The 22,172-nt window shown below is 35.8% G+C and overlaps 1 protein-coding gene and 1 long non-coding RNA gene across 2 annotated transcripts in view; one reads left to right on the plus strand and one right to left on the minus strand.

Annotated features, from left to right (window-relative positions):
• Window positions 1-1,440: 1,440 nt before the first annotated feature.
• Window positions 1,441-22,172, minus strand: part of RAD21L1 (RAD21 cohesin complex component like 1) — a 28,684-nt gene continuing 7,952 nt past the window's right edge. The window contains exons 5-14 of the mRNA XM_060614156.3: window positions 21,780-21,886; window positions 17,916-18,086; window positions 16,389-16,484; window positions 15,085-15,195; window positions 13,298-13,524; window positions 12,957-13,056; window positions 11,985-12,109; window positions 9,498-9,593; window positions 7,116-7,193; window positions 1,441-3,350 (exon numbers count right to left, since the gene is read on the minus strand). Of these exons, the coding sequence (XP_060470139.1) occupies window positions 3,162-3,350; window positions 7,116-7,193; window positions 9,498-9,593; window positions 11,985-12,109; window positions 12,957-13,056; window positions 13,298-13,524; window positions 15,085-15,195; window positions 16,389-16,484; window positions 17,916-18,086; window positions 21,780-21,886 (1,300 nt within the window). The 3' untranslated portion in view covers window positions 1,441-3,161. The remainder of the gene's footprint in view (window positions 3,351-7,115; window positions 7,194-9,497; window positions 9,594-11,984; window positions 12,110-12,956; window positions 13,057-13,297; window positions 13,525-15,084; window positions 15,196-16,388; window positions 16,485-17,915; window positions 18,087-21,779; window positions 21,887-22,172) is intronic.
• On the plus strand, window positions 8,672-10,458 carry LOC132666284 (uncharacterized). Its single transcript, XR_014137369.1, has 5 exons — window positions 8,672-8,729; window positions 8,892-8,973; window positions 9,535-9,617; window positions 9,750-9,980; window positions 10,419-10,458. It is a non-coding gene; the product is annotated as an uncharacterized LOC132666284 (long non-coding RNA).

Raw genomic sequence — 22,172 nt, forward strand, 5'->3', positions numbered from 1 at the left:
ATAGTCAAAAAGCGGGAACCACATATCTACCAACTAACGAATGGATAAACAAAATGTATATCCATATAATGGATTTGGCCATTAAACAGAATTAGGTACAGATACATCCTACAATGTGGATAAACCTTGAAAACTTTATGCTAAATGAAAAAAGCCAGATGCAAAAGACCATACACTGTCTGAGAGTTAAAAAGTGCATTAGTGGTTTCCAGGAGTTGTGGGGAAAGAAAGAATGGGGAGTGACTGTAATAAGTATGGGGTTTCTTTTTGAGTTTTGAAAATGTTCTAAAATTAGATAATGGTAGTAGCTGCATTCTTGAATATACTAAAAATCATGAAATGAACACCTTAAGAGGGATGAATTCTATGGTATGTAAATTATGTCTCAATAAAGCTGTTAAAATAAATTAGCAAATTGAATCCAGAGATATATCATAGCTAAGTAGAGTTAACCTGGAAATGCAAAACTGTTTAAAAATTCAAAAATCAGTTGGTGTAATTCACCATATTAACGGTCTAAAGAAAAACCTCATCAACCAATCAATCAATTCAGAAAAAGTGTTTAACAAAATTCAACATCAATTCATACATGCACACACACACACACACACACACACACACAAACCCAACTCTCAGCAAACTAAGAATAGAAAAAATAGAAAGAATAGAAAGGAGTATCCTCAACCCAATAAAAATTATTCCTCTCTCCCAAAACCAGTTATAGCTAACATCATACAGAATGGTGAAAGTGAATGCCTTCTTCCTCACACTGGAAACAGACTGACAAGGAAGAAATGAAACTGTCCTTATTTGTATACAGCATGATTGTCCATGTAGAAAATCCCAAGGAATCTATAAAAGACCAACTCCTAAAACTAATTTTTTAAGTTTAGCAAAGTCACATGAATGACAAAATTATGGAGATAGAGAACAGATTAGTAGTTGTCAGAAACGAGGGTGGAAGGTAGGGAAGCAGGTGGCTGTGGCTTCAAAAGGGTACGAACAAGTGATCCTTGTGATGGAATTATTCTGTTTCTTGACTGTGGTGGTGGTCACATGAAGCTACATATGTATTAAAGCACATAGAACTAGGGGCGCCTGGGTGGCTCAGTCGATTAGGCGTCCGACTTCAGCTCAGGTCACGATCTCGCAGTCCGTGAGTTTGAGCCCCGCGTCGGGCTCTGGGATGATGGCTCAGAGCCTGCAGCCTGCTTCTGATTCTGTGTCTCCCTCTCTCTCTGCCCCTCCCCCATCCATGCTCTGTCTCTCTCTGTCTCAAAAATAAATAAAACGTTAAAAAAATATATAAAGTACATAGAACTAAATACACACAAAGAGTGCATGTAAAACTGGTGAAGTATGAATAAGGTGAATGGACTGTATCAGTGTCAGTTTCCTATGATAGTGTACTAAAATTATGCAAAAATTGGGGGAACTGGGTAAAGGTTATACAAGTTTTTCTGTATTATTTTTTACAACCACAATTATGTCAAAATAAAAGGTAGCAAAGGGTCAATTGTAAATCTCATACTGCTAGTGTGAGTCCAAAAAGGTACATCCACTCTGGAAAACAACTTGATAATTTCTTATCAAGTTAAACATGCGCTTACCATATGACCCAGCAATCTCACTGCTAGATATTTATCCAGAGAAATACACTTATGTTCACACAAAAACTGTACAAGAGTATATTAAGCAGCTCCATTCATAATTGCCCAAAACTGAAAACAACTTCAATGTCTTCCAGGGGGTAAATGGATAAATAAACTGCTATATCCAGACACCAGAATACTACCCAGCAACAAACAGTACCAAACCACTGATACATGCAACCGCTTGGAGAAATCGCAAAGGCATTATATTGAACGAAAGTTTCAAAAAGGTTACATATTATAGGATTCCATTTATATAACATTTAAAAAAAAACCAAAACTATAGTCACGTAAAAGAGTGGTTGCAGGAGTTAGGATGCGGGAAGGCAGTGATTACAAAGGGATAACACAAGGGAATTTTTTGGGTGATGTTACTGTTGGTATCCTGATTGTAGTGGTGGTTACAGGAATCTGGACATGTGTTAAAATTCACAGAACTATGTGCCAAAATGAAAAAGTCAGTTTTTCTATATGTTAATTTAAAAAATAAAAGACTTTTTTTTTTTTTTGGATTTTAAATCATGTATCTTTAGAAGAATAAAAGATATTTTTTAAATATTTTAAATTTTTAAAGATTTAAAATTTTGACATTTCAATATTATAATTAATACATTCAAAGAGGCCATTTAGGATTTCATCTGCAGGAAGATAAGTCTAGATACAAGGAGATTTAAGAGAGTACTATCAGCTTCACTTCACAGAACACTATGGAGCTCACAGAGCGTTATATGAAAATTCCCTAACTCAAACTTAAACTAAGAAAAAAGAAAAACAATGGTTTTAATGTAAAAAATGCTCAGTAAACACCAAGTAAAAGAACATTTATTTTAACGACCTTTACTTGAATTGTAGCTGCAGACAACGTGCTGAATAAGTGTCTGCTAATTTTTTCAACGTAAGAAGAGATTTAGTTTTGCTGACACACGAATGGTAGTTATAATAATCATTAAATAGTAAATAAAATGTTAAATAACCCATAAATAGACTAAAAGTCATTCAGATAATTTAAGACAAAGATTAATTTTAGAACTTTTAAATTAAGATATAGATTAAAAAATATGGCATTAGGTCAAATCAAGGATGATTTGCATTAGAATCAAATAAATTACCGCCTGTGGGGAAACAAAATATTAATTACTCCCATAAAACTTAAGTAAATAATCCAATATAAAATAGCTTTTAAAAATATCCTTAAATATTTCTTGAAGGCACATAGTATTTTAAAAATATATTCTAAATGCAATATTCAAGTCAGGGAAATGGTAAATACTATACATTCAAGTTAGCTAAGTTAAAAATGTTACTTAGCTACAATTCAGTATTTCTGTGAGCAAACAGGTTTCCAATTCTGGCTATGGTTATTCTGACTTTACAAACATAAAATAGGCAGTTGGCTAATATATGAAATGGATCAGACCTTCAGCTGCTTCCAGACAGCTTCTGCATTAAAGTGAACCATCTACACAGAAATTCCAAATGTGACATAAATCTGCATGTTCTGGATTTCCTTCACATTTTATGGAACATTGGTCCCACTGTAGCTATAATATCTGCATAGGGAGCACTCTGGCTCAGCTCAATAGCCCGCTGTTTTTTTAGGACAAGAAAGCTATAAAATTTGGCAGCAGCTTGTTTTCGGTCACTGTGTCTGCAGAGCTTCATCAGACTAAAGTACTGCATTCCCATCTTGTTGGATTCCTGGAAAAATAATTAGAAAAGAAGAAAGGAAAGAGAAACAACATCATTAAAAGTCCAGCAGGCTGTGGATGCAGGATGAATAAAATATTGATATTTTTGATAAGTGAGTGTGAAATCCTTAAATAGAGAAATGCAAATGACTCATTAGTAAACTTAAAAAAAATCATAGGTCACTGAATACAAGCTTGGCTCATTGAGAAAATGCATGCAAAAGAACTTTTAAAGTGTTATGCAAATTTCTAACGTGTTATACAAATGTTAGGTCTTTTAAAAATTTGATGTTAACATAAATAAATGGCTCTCGTGGAAGGTGCAGTTAGTTTAGACTTGTAGGCAGAAAACAACCCACAGGACTTTGGGAGGCTTCAAATACAATGAAAATTATCAGCCTCATCGGGCTTCTTTTCCTTAAAGGTACCGGGGGGGGGGGGGGTGGGGGTGACTATAAACAACTATAGTGATAAATGTAAAATTATATTTATATATCTTAGTGGCAGAGGAATATGGCTTTATAAACACCTCCCAGTTTCTTGACACAGATCAAAAAGATATCAGAGTCACCATAGGGCACCTATGAACCTACCAGAAAAAGTTGAGCTACAATAAAGCATTTAATTATGGATGAAGATAACGCCTTTTAGGAAGACTAGTACTTGGAATCAGATTTCTAGAATAGAAGCACAGATGAGGATGATTATTGAAAAAAAAAACCCACATTAGTGGGTTGCTTGGAGGTGTGGGAGGAGGACCAGTGGGAGAGATGGGACAAAGAATTATCAAGAGGCACAAGGAAACTTTTTGGGGTTATGGATACATACGTTCACTATCTTGATTGTGGTGATGGTTTCACAGGTATATACATATGTCAAAATTGTTCTACTGTATTTTAAATAGGTATGATTTATTGTATGTTAATAATACCTCAATAAAGCTGTTTAAAAAAGTAAATAAATAAATGAAATATAAGGATGCTACAAAACAAAACAATAATTAATAACTAAGAAAAATTCCTGGAAAACAAAAAACGTGAAAGCAGAAATAAAATTCAATAAAGACTAGAAGATAAAGTTGAAGAAATTTTCTAGAGGATAGGAAAAAAAGCAAAACAAAGGGAATTGATATAAAGGATAAAAGATTCTTTAAAATTTAAAGGTGCAATTCAGGGGATCAAACATCTGATCCATAGGCAATTCAGAAAGAACAGATTAACAAGGAGGCAATTCAAGAAATACAATAAAATTTCCTAGAATTCAAGGACATGAACTTTCAGAATAAAGAAACCACTACACGGTCAGCACAATAAATGAAAAAAGACCCATATCAAAACACATCATCCTGAAATTTCAGACCACTAGGAGTAAAGAAAAGATCTAAAAGTTTCCAGAGAGAAAATAAAGGATTGGCAACCAAGCAGCATCTAGCTTTTCAGTAACAGCACAAGAAGCCTAGACATGTTACAAAGCCTTCAACATCTGAAAGATACTATTTTCAAACTAGGTTCAGAGACATACAATCAAGTTAAAGGTAAAATAAAGAAATTTTCAGACTTGTATATAGGGTGTATATCTCCTATGCACTCTTTCTCTCAGAAATTATGAGAGGATGTTAACCACCAAAAAGTTCAAAGTAAAGGAAGACCAAAGCATCGAGAACCAGAGAAACTAATATAGGAAAGAGACAAAGGAATTCCCATGTTACGATAAAGCAATGTCCCAAGACAAAAACTATAGAAAAGACCTAGAGAGCAGCTAGTCCAATTAGAATAAAAGGATGATGAGCTCTGGAAAGAGTATCTTCAAGAAAAAAAAAATGGAACTGATGAATCAATTGATATATTTGCCCATACTAAACGGGGTTTCATTATATGTCAGAGAATTTTTAAAAAGAATTAAGGATGAGTATACAGACACTAAGCAAATGGGGAAAATGAGGCAATGATTAACTAAAAAAAAAAAGCGCCATAAAATTGACAAGAAAAGAAATGCAATGACAATAATTTTTACATAGTCTTTGGGGTTCTTTTATTAAAAAATTTTTTTAACATTTATTCATTTTTGAGAAACAGAGAGAGACACGACGTGAGTGGAGGAGGGGCAGAGAGAGAGGGAGACACAGAACCTGGAGTAGGCTCCAGGCTCTGAGCTGTCAGCACAGAGCCTGACACAGGGCTTGAATCCATAAACCATGAGATCATGACCTGAGCAGAAGTTGGACGCTTAACTGACTGAGACACTCAGGTGCCCCTCCATAGTAACAGTAACTGCTGATTGTCTCTTACTATCCATTCTTGTCTTCCATAGGAATAGAATTACTCGCTGAGCCCAAAGCTACCAGACAAAGGACTACATTTCCCAGCTAGATGTGGCAAGGTGACTACGTCCTAGGCAATGAAATGTGGGAAGTGATACACACAATCTCTGTTGTACACCTAAAGAAATTTTTGCTGCTGAACAGAATGTAGACATGATGGGTACTTAGCCATTTTTGATCCTGGGAATAAAGGAAATGAGATAAAGGTAACCTAGGTCTCTGATATTTTGTGAGCAGAGCAGCCATACCAGGTTATACTTTATCTTTTTAAACCACTGGTATTTTGGCTCTTAGTCGAAATCAAACCTGCATCATAACTGTTACAATTATTGTAAACACTGAATATTGTGCTAAAAACAGACTGGGGTTAGGGGAGATATAACTCAGCGAAATATTCATTTTATGTTGAAAGAAGTTAACAGGTAAAATTTAAAGCTGAAATATCAAGAAAGAACAGTAAGAACATATGATTAGAAATATAGCTATAAATGCTAAAAGAAACAGCTGAACATAGTTGCCTCTGGTGAGCAGGACTTAGAGATAAGGAGGAGTAGGACAAAAATCTTCTGTGTTTCCTTTTCATTCTTATAGCATAGAACTATGTAACTTTTATATACATGTATTATTTTGATAAAAATATAAGTTAAATTTAAAATTATCTGTTTTACTCTTATACTATTTTTTTTTAAGAGAGAGAGAGAACGCACCCGAGTGGGGAAGAGGAGCAGAGGGGGGCAGAAAGAGAGAATCTTAAGCAGGCTCCATGCTCCTCGTGGAGCCTGATACAGGGCTCGATTCCACGACTGTGGGATCACAACCCTGGGATTATGAGCAAAGCCGAAATCAAGAGTCAGACACTCAATCTACTGACTTATCCAGGTGCCCCACTCTTAAGCTATTATAAACTTGGTTCCATATAGAGAATTGGTTGATAGCCTCCTAAACCCAAGAATGGGAAATACACTAGATGTCTAGAGGTCTGAGTATAGGTAAGAAGTTGTTTAGAATATGCAGGCACCAAAAGCAAACTCTCATAGTTAGCCCTGGGTATACTGCTCAAAATCATTTCATTCTAGTGGAATTTGGTCTCAACAAAAAAATAATGAAAATGGGTTTTTTTAAGTTTATTTATTGAGAGAGAGAGAGAGAGAGAGAGAGAGAGAGAGAGACAGAGATAGCACATGCAATTCAGGGAGGGGCAGAGAGTGAGAGGGAGAGAGAGAATCCCAAGCAGGCTCCACACTGGCAGCATGCCTGCATGCCTGACGGAGGGGCTTGAATTCATGAACTGTGAGATCATGACCTGAGCCAAAACCCAGAGTCGGACACTTAACTGACTGAGCCACCCAGGCACTTCAAAAATGATTTCATTTTTATTAATGTCTAGAAGATTGAAGTCAACATTTTATTTATTTTGAAAAAAAAAAATAGGATTGACAAACCCTATCATCTTACCTGCAAGCTATTTAACATCTTAAGAATTCTTCCATTCCACCTCTCTGCCTCAAAATTTTGTTGATTCCCCAATGACTCCTGTTTGAATGAATAATAAAATACCTCAATGAAACAAATTTTACTGAATGCTACTATTTGCTAAGCACAGTGTTAGCTGCTACAAGAAACCCAACCATAACACTGGGTCCTGCTAAATAAAGGAGCTTATAGTCTGACAACAGAATAGGAAACATACAACTTTAGATCAGTCTTTGTAGGATGATATCTATGCTCCCTAGGTGCTGAGGGGCTCCGGAGTAGGAGATTCTGCAGTCTTTACTGGTAATGCATACCAGGGCACTGTGATCTTACTTCCAAAAGTTAAGTCAGCCATGACTTTTGGTTAGGACTATCCCAGCTCTGGTCAATTTGAACTGAGTTGACAGGGTAAATATAAAGCTATAGAAAAACTGCATTGTAAAGGCCTTTATCTGAGCTTCCCTGGTGATACAGAAGCTCTAATTAATAAATGATGTTTAGCAATTTGTGTACAATTGGGTTAGAACCTTTTGGATTTCAAGGGTAACCTGTCCAAAAGAGATCAACCCATTTCCTGTCATATTATCTGAATAGATTAGTTCTTTTCAGTCTTTAAAGCTTAGCCACCTTCAGAAACACCTCAATATTTAAAAACAGTCAAGTTGAAATCCCTTCACAGGAACTCACTCTAAGCTCTTATCACCTAACACTTTATGAGCTAGGAACAGAATTGGGCATAGGAAAGGTGCTGATGAATCTGACAAAAGAGCAAGGCTACAAAGTGCAGGGGCGGGGGGTGGCAGGGACGAAGGTGGCACAGATCTGAACTACTTTATAATTTTTCCCAGGCTAGCTCTGACCATGCAACCCAATACCTCTGTGTCATCCTTATCAGAGGTGCAATGTTTGTCAAGCCTTCATGTGTACCTTTGAAGCCAAGACACTTCCCACAGTGTTTTCAATTTCACAGACTCCAAGATGATTTCAGAAAGTTCCAGAATATTCTGGATAGTATTTTAAATCACTTAAAGCTAAGGGGACTGCCGAGTCCTCATTCCTACTAGCTATGCCGGCTTCCCGGTCCTGATTACATAGCATCCTTTCTTATGCTCCAAAAGGAGTGATCTGAAAATATGGTCACTTCATTCTGAAGAGTTTTCCGAATCCCTCCAGGTACAATTTATTTTTATTTCTTTCTGGTCTGCCCTGGGATAAATGAATTCACCCAATTGCTAATGTTTATTATATTGTTAAATACACAAATGCTGTTTTTCATATATAAAAAGCAGTGGCCCATCTCTTTGGTAAAGATCCATGAGATTGCAGCTTCACCTATATCGCACGACTAAACTAACCAGGAAAAGGCTCAGAAAAAATAGTCTATGCACTTTGCTGAAGCCTGTCTACTTGATCTATCTGGATACCCTACAGCTGAATCCATTGTGTGGAAAGCCCAGTGGATTATTAAAAACAGCTGAACTTGTGCTGTGTTGTGGTTTGCTTGACCATGTATGAAAATAACCTGTGTCTACAGAAGCAAAGAGAAAGGCGAAAATTAACCAACCCTCTTCTGGCTTAGTTGTTTGGATATTTCAGGTAGAAAATTCAGGTATCTTTCCCGTCTTAGATTATCCAGAGAATGCAGTGTTCTCCACATATGAAAAAACAATCTAATAGTCTCGGAACTCATTATAAAGATTATTTATTTAAGAACAACTTATTTATGACATTAATAGCTATTTTGATATTATTTAATAGGAATTCATTACAAGCTTAAAAATGCCTTCAGCACTGTGGTACAAGGACTAGAGAAAGAAGACAGTAATACACATGAAGTCAGGTAAGTCCATGTTACTTCTCGCTTTGCTATTTAATTGTGACCCTTTGAGCAGACCATTTTCTCTTTCTGATCTCTAAAAATCTCGGACAGTATAGGCCTTGAGCCATATAATGTTTTGGATAAAAATTGTTGTGTTTTTTGTTTTTTTATTCATAAATGAAGTAAAATTTCAAATGCCATAGGATGTACCTCTAATATAGCTCTGTTTCTTTAAAGCTGTTACAAGAATAACTCAACAGTGATTCTCAATATTTCTAACCTATGACTACCTTTGATAATATAAAAATCCCATAGTTTTACTTAAAATTATTTGAAGTTTCAAAATAAATTAAAGAAAGAAAAAAGGTCAAAGCAATTCTGAGTATGTTTTATCAAACTACTGACACATCTCTTTGTTGAGATCACTAAATAATAATTCTAGAAAGCAACATGATCGCTCTAAAACCAAGTTTTAGGTAAATAAAGTGTTAACTATTTAAGAACAAAGTTTTTAAGAAAATTTTCAAGACTACGAATATATTTACCAACTCAACTGGACTATTTTCAATTTCTTGTGCTAAGACGGCATTCGTTAAGGAAGATTCCTCAGTAGCTGAAGATACCACTTCAACAATATCCTCCTAAAGCAAATTAGGGAAATACAGGTAGGTCATCACAGTAGTAGTAGTTTTCATAGGAACAATTTTATTTTGCTAAATGCTTTCGTCACATGAATGCTCATTTCTAAAACTGATTTATTTATTTATTTTAAATTTTATTTATTTATTTTGAGAGAGGTAGAGCACAAGCAGCAGAGGGGCAGAGAGAAGGAGAGACAGAATCCCAAGCAGGCTCTGTGCCATCAGTGCACAGCCAAACGCGGGGCTCAAACTTACGAAATGTGAGATGATGACCTGAGCGGAGATCAAGAGTTGGACGTTTAACCAGCTGCGCCACCCAGGCACCCCTCTGAAACTAATTTAAAATACCACCTGCATTCGCAAAATATTATTCCTGAAATATCCCAGGTAGGCAGCCCCTGTTCTCCATAAGCCTCCCACAGATGAAGAACTGGCACATTCCTGCCCTCTTTGTTGCCTATCTTTTCTAGTCCTGTTTTCTCCACCACTGCAGACCCCACATCAAACATATTTTTGGCTGAGTGGCTGAGACCACTTTCCTTTGAGGCATTTTGTCCAGCCCCAGCCCCTGCCTCTATCCTCATGCCAGTACCAGGTGGCAGAGGAAGAAGCTCTGTAAGCAGAGGGGGTGAAAATGGGGGAAGCGATATTAATATCTCCACCTAGGGCCATGACACGATTCTTGCCACCACTGCTGGAGCTGTCGCTGGCAAAAGGGAAGAAAAACTATGTCCTCTGAAAGAGGAGCAAAGGCACAGAGAAGAAGGAAAAAGAGAGAGCCAGAAATTCTCCATTCCTTATCATCTCCTTTTTTCATTGCTATAGAAGCTGTTGGGCCCCGTTTTCATCTTTAACCAGTCTTCAGGTAGGAGCTTCCTTCAACAAAGCTTCCTTGATTTTTCATTTCAGCTTTCAGAATGTTTAGTGAGTATCAGGAGTTGCATTTTATTCTTTAACGTGCATGTTTGTGGAGACTTATGTCTTTTCCCTTTTAATCTCTATGAATATTCTACATTTTAGATACTCTCAATTTTGCAGTTACTTTACATAAAAAATGCTTTATAAAGATTTGAAAATGACTAATCAGAATCAATACTTTTCTGTCCTGTCAATGTGCTCTCATTCCTGACTGTATTTCACATCTGTTCACCATGTTTGGAAGCAGAATAAGAATGGAATTGAAGGCTAAAGCATAAGTTAGGGCAGAGGAGCTAAATGGTTCAAGAGAACTCATACATCAATCTCCTCAAGCATGAGGGAAAATCTGTTTTGTTAATATGTTAAAAAATCATGAACTAAACAAGCTTGCCTGATCATAATTTTCAGTAGGTGCACTCTAAGAAATGCCTGAGCCCAAATAAGGAAGATATTGGCAACCTAATAATTCAATATCTAGTATACTATCAAATATTTAGTAAAATACATTTTGTGTTAGTGCGTTGTGAAATTGTCTTTCCTTCCAAGAGCATTCAGATTCAATGTGGACTGACTTTGAATTCCCTGAGTGGTTATCAAAATGCAGTGATGATGGAGCAAACCAGAAGAGCACTGGTTTCTTTTTATCTGGTGTGGCTATATTTGTACAATCACTAAAGTGACAATAGGAAAAATATATTTAAAAAAAATTTTTTTTAACGTTTATTTATTTTTGACACAGAGAGACAGAGCATGAACGGGGGAGGGTCAGAGAGAGGGAAACACAGAATCCGAAACAGGCTCCAGGCTCTGAGCTGTCAGCACAGAGCCCGACGTGGGGCTCAAACTCACGGACCGCGAGATCATGACCTGAGCCAAAGTCGGCCGCTTAACCGACTGAGCCACCCAGGCGCCCCAGGAAAAATATTTTAAAGCACACTGTTTCCAACTATGTTTTTAAGTAACGTTTTTTGAATAAAAATTATGTCTTCAAATAAAATTTTTAAAAAATTTCTCTTTGGTCATGGATCTTCAGATAGTCTCTTGGATTCAAGGCTAAGGTAATTATAGGTCTAAAACATATTCTTAGAGGTGGGAAGAGTGACTTTCTGATCAGAAACAAAACATGGGTGTATTGTCTAGAGTCCTAAAAACATTCCATGATATACTGAATGTGGGGCCTAAGAGGATTTTCAGGATATAACTGGATTCCAGTACAATCACCTATTTGATTACCATGCAAATTATTACAGCATGAAACTACTATCTTCTTATTTACTCTCTTAAACTTCTAGAAAATACTGTTCTACAGATGAAAATCATGCTTTACATACCACTGCCCCTTACCAAATTATGGACTAACATAAGACTAAATATAAACTATAAATGTAAGAAGACATGTCAGAGTCTCAAGTTTCCTTCACTGTATCTGTGTCAGAAAAATAATACTTTTATGATTCTCTTTGGTTAACTTACCTCAGAATTAATATTTTTATTGGTATCCTCATGAGAGCTACACTTCGGTCCATTGATCACATCCTTCCAAGTTTTGGGTTGACTTAAGTCTTGCCGGGAATTTGGCTCTTCCATCACGGAGGTCTCTGAATTAGTAAGTAGAGAAGATTTGACCAAACTATCTTTCAAACTTAAGTTGGGATATGGTTGTTACAAAAGAAAACTTCTGACAGAAAACTTGGAATCTAAGAATTTAAGCAAAGTGTACACAAACTTTCTTATAGTTTCCCAAGTCTCCCATATTTATCTTCCCTTGTCCCTTGTCTGCTTCTTATCACCTCCCTCCCCATGGTCCACCTACTATCTCCTCCACACTCACTCCCAAACAGGCACTCACAAGATAACATGGATAGTTCAAGCCCATCTTGGTGTATCATGTGGCAGATTTTAATGCCTTCAGGACAGGTGATCACGAAGCAGAGATTCACTCGTTACATAAGCTGGTTTTATTATTCCTTTATAATAGTCACAATAATAATCAGCAATTATCAATACTCCAAGTAGCTTCTGGGTGGATGGAAATTTCTACATCTCAGATTCATTGTACTGTTGAAATGCTATTCTTATCACTAGGTGACTTTTCCTTTTAGTTGTCTTAAAGTGAAACACTATCCTACAAGATAAAATAATTTTATCTGTTGAAGTTTTGTGAGTACTGCCTGTAGGGATGAGGGAGGTAGGAAGGAGTGAGACTAGGAGGAATCCACATAGTATATATACTTCATCTTTTTAGTGTACTTGTTGAACAAAAATTAATCTGCAAAGAAAAAAGGCAATGCTGATGTAACAATTTCTCTTAAGCGGAAATATTCTTCTAGAGATAGCATTTATACTTGGGAATATGGAATTGGATCCCATCTTCATTTTGAAATATAAAATGACATTTTTGTTTCTATAACAATCCCCTCAACACCAACAGTTAGGATGTCTCACCTATTATGTTTTCATTTCCCACTTCTTCCCTTACTGATTCCTTCTGTATCAATTTCCTTCCAAGTTTAAAGCCAGAGGACAGAAAGCACTTTGTAAACAACTGTAAAAATATACACTTCTATTACTTGCTTTTGTACAAGCAAAGCAATTCAATAAAATACAAGCACATATGCTAAAGAGTGAAAACTATAATTCAGGCACACACATCAAGCAAATTAATTCAAAAGTAAGGGAGTATTTTTCACCAGTTTATATTCTGTTATAGTATACATGAACGTAAATATGCATTTATTTATTTATAACCAAGCACTGCAACTATGTAAAAAGATGCAAACTATTACCATTTTCAGTTCCGCATGAGTCATATCCTGGGCAGGACTTGACAGAAGTATGTCCACTCCTCCCTTCTTCTTCCACATCATCAATCTTCGGGTAGGAGGTGCAAGTTCCAAAACCATGAGTGTGTCCGTAAAGGAAGTAAGCTGTTTATGCATAATTTTGCTACTGATCTCCTTGACTGGATCTATGAGCAATTTCCTCTTTTTGCCTTTTCTTTTCTCAGCAAGGTCTAAATATAAGAAATAGACACAAATGGGATTGGTTGTACAGCTTTGTAAAATGATGTTCTAGACACTGCATACCTAAGAAATGTCTACCACAATGCAACCTACAGAGTTGCCATGGGAAGAATATCCCTTTCTCTCTACTGAAAATTATGCTTCACGAGACTTTTGCGCAGCTAGAGTATCTGAGCAGCCAATAGTTGATGCAGTTTATAACGTGTTCCTTCAAAGTGCTTAGGAGGGACGCTGTTGACCTACCAGGCAGATTAACTCAGGAAATGTGGAGCACAGAACATAATGGGAGGGAAGTTGCTCAATTTTGAAGTTCCCTAAGATATCTATACAACAGGATATTCTGAAACATTAATTTGTATTTGTCAAGTATATTTTTCCCTCTTCCATTGAAATTCATACACAAATTCCAAGTATGCAAAAAGGGAGGGTTAGATTTCCCAGAATGGATGAAGATCTGAGATCAGATGGAGCCAGAAGGAACAGTAACCTGCTTGCTAACGTGCCTTAGTAAAATCCTGGGAACATGACAAGATCCCAGAAGGGCTGGGTGTGTGATGACCCCAGAGGCTATATGGGCTGGGACAGTAGATACCACAAACTGTTGTGGTTGATGACCAAAGTTTCCCTTCCATCTGCCACACTCCTCTCCCAAATTTTGATACCACATGGCTTAGGATAGATAGGGGAGCTATACAGATTGAAACTTTTGCCAACCCAGTTGGATAGAGGCTCAGAGTTGAATGTGGTAAATAAAAAAACTTGAATGCTTTATTCCTTGCATGCCTGAGTTTATAACTGAAATTCATATCAATTATACTACTTGAAACCAGGATGTTCTTACAAGGTCAAGTTATATATTATATTCATATTTATTTTTTATTCCTAAAAATATGCTTGAGGTTAAATGTTAGAGGGCACAGACCTCTCTTCTGATCCTTTTATTCTGCCTTATTTTATATGCATGTGCATGTTTATTTATCTTTCCAATCAGACTACAAGCTTCTTAAAAGCAGGTACTATTGTTGGTACCTGGGTGGCTCAGTCGTTGAGCATCCGATGCTTTGATTTCAGTTCAGGTCATGATCTCATGGTTTGTGAATTCAAGCCCCTCATTGGGCTTTACGCTGACACTGTGGTGCCTGCTTGGGATTCTCTCTCCCTCTCTCTGTGCCCCTTCCTGGCTTGCACGCACACTCTCTCTCTCTCTCTCAAAATAAATAAATAAACATTAAAAAAAAAAACAAAAAAAGCAGGTACTATGTCTTCTTAACTCCTGCGCCCAACAGAGAGTAATGGTTCAATAACTACTGGCATTGAACGGAATTTTATATTTTCCAATTTCCCAAACTGGGTGTATGGTTTGACCAGGACTGACTATAATGAAAGAATCACCTCAAATTTCCTCCACACTCTTTCCCTACCCTTTCCCTATTGTATTGCAAATGTTATTACTAGGTTGGCTACTTCCTATAATATTTCACAGATTACCTCACAGTAAATAAGATAGTAGCGTAACAAAAATAAAAAACAAAACCATGAATGACGCTGACCTGAAACATCAATTGGGTCAAGGGTAAATCCATGTTCTTCATTTGATAATGTGATTTCATCCATTTTTTCATTTTCAGGTAGACATATACACTCTGAATTATCTGGTTCTACTAATAACATCACCATAAAAAGAATTATTAGAAAAATAACAGTTATGTTTAATCTAGATGTTTATATAAGAATGAAAGCAAAAGATAAACTAATTGAAGATTTATATTGCTAACTGGAGCCAAAACTTATTTTTAGAATCATGTACTTAAGAGAGTTGAAGAGACACAGAGATTATATGGTCTGGGGCCCAGTGTCTAGGTGAGTCATGCATCGCCACCTTCTTCTGCACATGTGACATCTAAGGCTGGACTTAGTAGAAACAGTGGTAGCAACCAACAGTAAATGACTGACATAAATTTGATTATGTCTGCTAAAAAAAATTTGTATTCTGGGGGTGCCTGGGTAGCTCAGTCGGTTAAGCAACTGATTTCGGCTCAGGTCATGATCTTGCAGTCTGTGGGTTCAAGCCCTGCATCAGGCTCTGTGCTGGCAGCTCAGAGCCTGGAACCTGCTTCATATTCTGTCTCTGTCTCTCTCTCTCTGCCCCTCCCCCTCTCATGCTCTGTCTCTCTCAAAAGTAAATAAATGTTAAAAAAAATTTTTTTTAACTTGTATTCTGTTAATAATTATTAGTTGACCCATAAAGGACCATAAATAAATTTATATCATCTCTCTTTTTCACATTTTAAATTTCTACTATGTGTTAGGAAGGAAATGTAACATAAAAAAGAATGAGGAATCAAAATGGGGCTATTTGTACTTTCAATTCTTAAGAAAAATCATACAAAAATACTTGAAATGATCTGAGGTACCTTCACATGAATTTCAAGTAGAAAATATCCCCACATTTGTAATTTCTCTCAAACTGTATACAGATTGTCCAGTTATATTAATGTCAATATGGTATTAATATTAATAATTAATAATCATAGCAATGTCAGATATTAATGATGTTTCTAACATGTAACACATATTATTTTAATGACTCAAAGGCATAGTATTTTGCCAGAGTATTTAGATGTGCTCTCATATCAAATAAACCCAATCCTGGTTAAATACCACTGTTGTACCTTTCTCGGAACCGAGTTTCCTATTCCATATTGTCTACAGTCAGACTCAAGAGAGTTTGAGGGACAACATTCTTTATTATTTTTCACTATATTATATTGCTACTTAAACCGAGCAAGTTGTAAGGTTTAATTTGAACACCAGTATCTGTTCACTTTCTACACAAAAGATAATTTCATCATACCCACTATAGTATCAGGAGGCTCAGGAGGCAGGGAAATTTCTCTGTTCAAATGCATGTCTTCTAACAGGATATTTTGGTCATCTTGCAATAGATTGTCTTGAAAAACACAATAAATACTTCTGTCACAGAATTGAATCTGTCATTTTTTCACTAAACGTTTAATTGACATTATTGTATATAAGGATTATAAATAGATACAAAAATGAATCAACCTTACTTAAGTAGATTTGATTGGCTACATAGACTATCATATTTCATGCAGGATAATATAGAATTTTATATATTTTATTTCCTTTCCCTTATTAAATAGATGTTTAATTTCAGGAGATATTTACTAAACTAATACTGTGATAGTAATCTTGTTACAAAGCCATGTTTAAACTCCAAATCAAGAAGTGAAAGCTTTCGAACTTCTTTGGTAGATACCTAAGGTAGAACCACTATTTTTTCATAATTTTGGAATTTCAAAAAGTTTGCCACAACCAGTCCTTTAAAGTAAACTAGAGAATCTAAAAAAGACTTGTTATATAACCATCACTATCTTTAAAATACAGGTATGTGTATTCAGATTTCCCAGTTTTTGTCTACTCCATTTCTATGATTCTTTTATAGTAACATCATGATATAAATATAAAATTACAATATAAAATGTTGGACAGATCCTTAGAATAGCTGTTTCACAATTTCTCTTAAGGGAAACAATGATTCCAATATATGATCTAATATATCTTGTGAGGAAATATACTAACTTCATTCCTTCCCCTCTAAAAATTAAGAATTTGTAAAAATAAAAACAAGTAGTATTTTATGACCTTTAGGGAAAATGTGTTTAAATAGATGCCTATTTACTTAGATCTAGCCTAAATGTTTAAATACACCACAGACTTTGAAAATGTATGTAAAAAATGTATTGACTAAAAAAAAAAAAAAGTATTTATTTAGGGGCCCTTGGGTGGCTCAGTTGGTTGATTTCAGCTTGGGTCATGATCTCACGGTTCACGGAATAGAGCCCCACATCAGGCTCTGTGCTGGCAATGTGGAGCCTATTTGGGATTCTCTCTCTCTCGTTCTCTCTGCCCGTGACCCTCTTGCACGTGCACGCATGTGCTCTCTCTCTCTCTCAAAATAAATAAACTTTATTTTTTTTAATGTTTATTTATTTTTGAGAGACAGAGACAGAGAGAGACAGAGTATGAGGAGGAGAAGGGCAGAGTGAGAGAGAAAGGGAGACACAGAATCCGAAGCAGGATCCAGGCTCTGAGCTGTCAGCACAGAGCCTGACGCGGAGCTTGAACCCACAAACCGCGAGATCATGACCTGAGCCGAAGTCTGATGCTTATCCAACTGAGCCACCCAAGTGCCCCTAAATAAATAAACTTTTAAAAAATGCATTGATTTATATGACACGGGGCATACCTGACATTTTAGTTTAACATAATAAGCCTATTAATACATTCTTAGCATGACTGAAATAAATATCCAATTTCTTTTTTTAATATCCAATTTCTATATAACCAGACAACATACCAATCATCTCTCCTGCAGCCCCTTCATCTCCAAATCCATCTCCACTGTCATAGAACAGAGATTTTTCTCCAATGAGGCTTTCAGAACTATGTTCAACTAAAGGACCACTGGAATTCAGCAATATGTTGTCATCAAAAAAGCTATGTCTTCTGAGAATTTCAGATTCCTCCCCTAAATAAATACATATCATTAATACTGAGTTAGCCATAGAAACATAGAGTTTTAGGGTTAGATGGAAATTCAGATATCTTCTTGTACAGACCATCCCATTTTACAGATAAGAAAAATGAGAGCTAAACTTATTTGCATAGTCAACTGAAGTCATTCAGTTAATCAGTAGAGGCTGGATTTCTAGTCTAACGCTTTTCCCAAAACAATAGGGAAAAAACATTAGGATAGAGTCTTTAGTTGTGGTTCAGTTTAATAATTTCCCAGAATGATTTCTTCTACTTTAGATAGTCATGTCCTGCTTGATCAAGTATTATTTCATATTATTTCAAGTACAATTGCTTGCACTGTTTATCCACAGTGGGGATTTGGAAAATAAGGAGCCTATCTGCCTTCTTGGGAATGGAAAGGTAGATAAAATATTAAATAATGGGTTTACATCATTCATTCAATAAGTATTTAATGAATGGGTATTAGGCAATCTGCTAGGTATTAGAGATACAGTGATAAAAAAGACAAAACCCAATCAGCTAACATTAACCGAGTACTTATTATATGCATTATATTACGTAATAGAAGATACTATTATAATCCTAAATTTAGACAAGGGAACATGTCCATAGAAAGGTTTTATAATTTGCACACAGTCATACCCCAATAAATGACAAAGCCAGGATCTGAACCCAGCGGAGACAGTGATAGTTAAAACTTACACTGGTAAAATATTTTGCAAAATGGAGACTTATGAGAGCAAACTCTTAAGACACTGACAGTAGCAGGTAGAATGAACTCCCTGCTTCAAATTGACTTGTTTCCAGATTGGTTGTCAGCACATGTATATTCTTAATATTCTTTCCCTTCCTTGGGTTTGAATCTCTAGGTCCAGGAGTCTGAAACCCCAGAGATCAGACAGAGGTTGTCGTTCTCCTCCCTTTCTCACAACCCATGTTAGTGCTAGTTAGTAAACAAAATCATGCAGTATCACTTATATTAAAATTCTTCTATAGGCTTTTATCTTGTAGAAAGGAAGAGTTGAAAAAGGCAAGCTTCATTGTACTGGATTAAAGATTTGCTCAACAGAAAAGACTAAAAAATAAAAAACAAAAGTAAACTAAAAATATGTTCATATCTTCCAGGAGCAGCTTGAAAGCTCTCAAAAGAAAAACTAGCCTTGGTCAATAAGATAATAACATTTTTGAACAGACACTATATTCTGAGCACTGAGCATCACAAGAACCTGAGATTATTCAAATAAATTAAAGAAATGATCATTGCTTTCAATCTTACATTGTAATTCAGAATAGGATGGATTAATAGTAAACATTTCTTAGAAGACGTTAGGTTTGAGCTAGTTTTTGAAAGAGAGAAAAATCACTTATTGGTGAAAAGAACTGAAGGAGGGAATGAAGGAAATAACTCTGTGATGCTGCTAGAGTATCTCAATTTTACAAATAGGGTAGTAAGTCTCAGAGAAGCTAGGTGATTTGCCCAGTATCACACAGCAAGGCAATAGAAAAAGCTGATGCAAACTCAGATCTGTTCATACACTGAGAAAATGTTCTTCCCCCTTTTCGAATTGTAGGAGACACAGACTGAGAACAACTAAATTATTGGCTGGTAATATATTTTCTTAACTAGAGCAAAAAGTCTGTATCAAGAGTAAAACAAATAAAGTCGATAAAATACAGAAGGTGATAAATTGATAGAGGCCCTTGAGGATAGGCAGCGTGTCTAAAATAAGTCATAAGGACCCAAGGTATTTAAGTAGAGGAATGTGATACAAAAAAAAAAAAAAAAAGGGAATTTAAGGACAATTGCTCTTGCAGAGCTACATAAAATGTGGGAAGAGACTGTGAGATGTGTAGGAGGGTATTACTCCAGGTCTTTAGTACTGGTGAACTATACTGGTGGCTAGAGAAATAGAAGACCTAAGAGACATGCCCAATTTTGTTGTTGTTGTTGTTGTTGTTAATCAGCAGTGGTATAAAGCTTACAGAAAGTGTAGTTAAAAGTGATCCTAGGGGCGCCTAGGTGGCTCAGTCGGTTAAATGTCTGACTTTGGCTCAGGTCATGATCTCACAGTTTGTGAGTTCGAACCCTGCATCGGGCTCTGTGCTGACAGCTTGGAGCCTGGAGCCTGCTTCAGATTCTGTGTCTCTCTCTCTCTCTGCCCTTCCCCCGCTCACACTCTGTCTCTTTCTCTCAAAAAAAAAAAAAAAAAAAGTGATCCTAAAGTTTTAGGCCTCAAGAACAGCAGTAGTGTTTATAGGGAAATGTGTAAAGAGTGTCTTGGCAGTAGGAAATATGATTAACTCTTCGCCAATGTATTACATTTTAAGGCCTGGGATTACAGAGAGTGAGAGATCCAGGCTACTCAAAATATGGTCTGTGGGTTGGTGCTTGTCCATGATAGAGTAAATACACAGACTAGAGGTAAATGTTTAAAAAATTTGATAGCAATTTCACAGAGTAATTTTATATATGTTGAATTTAATAAAAAAAATTGAGGCATATATTTTGATTTTTAAACTTTCAATTTTTCTGGATTTTACAAAAGCATCATTCCATGACAGACTGGAAATTAACAAAAATTCTAAAATTTGACCCACACCACAGATCATTTAAGAACACAGCTGTAGATCAGAAGAGTTACAGAAGAAGAGTAAGGATGAAAAATGGAGGTTGGAGATGTAGTTCAAGCATTACTGGCTTGACCACCCTCCCCCACGGAACACAGAGTTAAGCCACCCTTCTTCTACACTCACTGCTTCGGGCACTATAAGAGAACCAAACATGAATACGACACAGATTTTATCCTCATGGAGTTTTCAGATCAATACAGGACGTACATAATACTATGGTTCAAGACAGCGGTAAATGCCATAAAAAGAACAGCTTAATTATAAAATATACTCAACAGTTTGTTTTATAATCAATGAGTATATATTTAGCATGTGTTATTTCCTCCTCAGTCCCAAGCCATGCTAAACTTTTTCATTTTACAATTGATATCATCATATATTGGAGAAATTTTCATACTTTGAAGGCACGATATACAGCACACACGTAAAACACTATATATATATAGATAGATAGATAGATAGATAGATAGATAGATAGATACACACACACACACACACACACATATATATACACACATATATATATATAGTGTTAGGGTTATATGTAATATATGTGTATTATGTAATATATATGTATTTATACACATATATTACTATGTATGTGTGTGTGTGTATATATCTATATATATATATATGTTTATTTGCATATCTCTCTCCCAGCCTGAAGCTCCTTGTGGGCAGGAAGTGCTTCTGCAAACTTTGTACTGCCTATGCCTATGATAGAACATGACATATAGTAAGTATTCAATAAAGGACTGCAGACTAAGAAGGGAAGTTTATAGCCTAAGACTGAATCTTGGTATTAACACCTATTTAGAACAAGGTAAAGATAAACTTACTGAGAGTTGCATTTAGACATCAAGAGATCCATTCTAAAGATAGCTATTTCTATTGACATGGTTTCAATACAAAAATGCATATTTATTTTATAAGTTATTTTGCAATTATGCTTCTATTTTATAAATAATTTTGCAATTATTTTATAATTGCAAAAATGCAATTATATTTTATAATTGATTATAGCTTGTGATTTTAATTTCTCAAAGATTCTCACCAAAGCTCCCAGCTTGGAACAGTAGATCATTACCGTAATATTCTCTAAGTGTGATTTCTTCTGGTCTGCTTTGGTTCTGAGTAACGTGTTCTGAAACATCAATAGCACTATGGAGAAACATTAGATTGAGAAGATTGAGAAAAATATGCCAACAGAACACAAGGATTTTGCAGTATACTGAAAAAAAGCCCAAAACTCTAAAACAAAAAACAGCTTTTATTATAAAAAATAAACACTTTTATTTCCTCAATAGTATTATTTATACACACTAGTTGATTACACATGTATATATAACAAATGGTCTCTGGGTTGCTGAACCCAGGGGTCAATTCTCAGTCCTTGTCTTACTTATTCTAACCAACTGCATCTGAAACAGATGTTCACTCCCTCATG

Source organism: Panthera onca, chromosome A3 (assembly GCF_046562875.1).
Source record: "Panthera onca isolate mPanOnc1 chromosome A3, mPanOnc1 haplotype 2, whole genome shotgun sequence".
Classification (NCBI taxonomy): Eukaryota; Metazoa; Chordata; class Mammalia; order Carnivora; family Felidae; genus Panthera; species Panthera onca.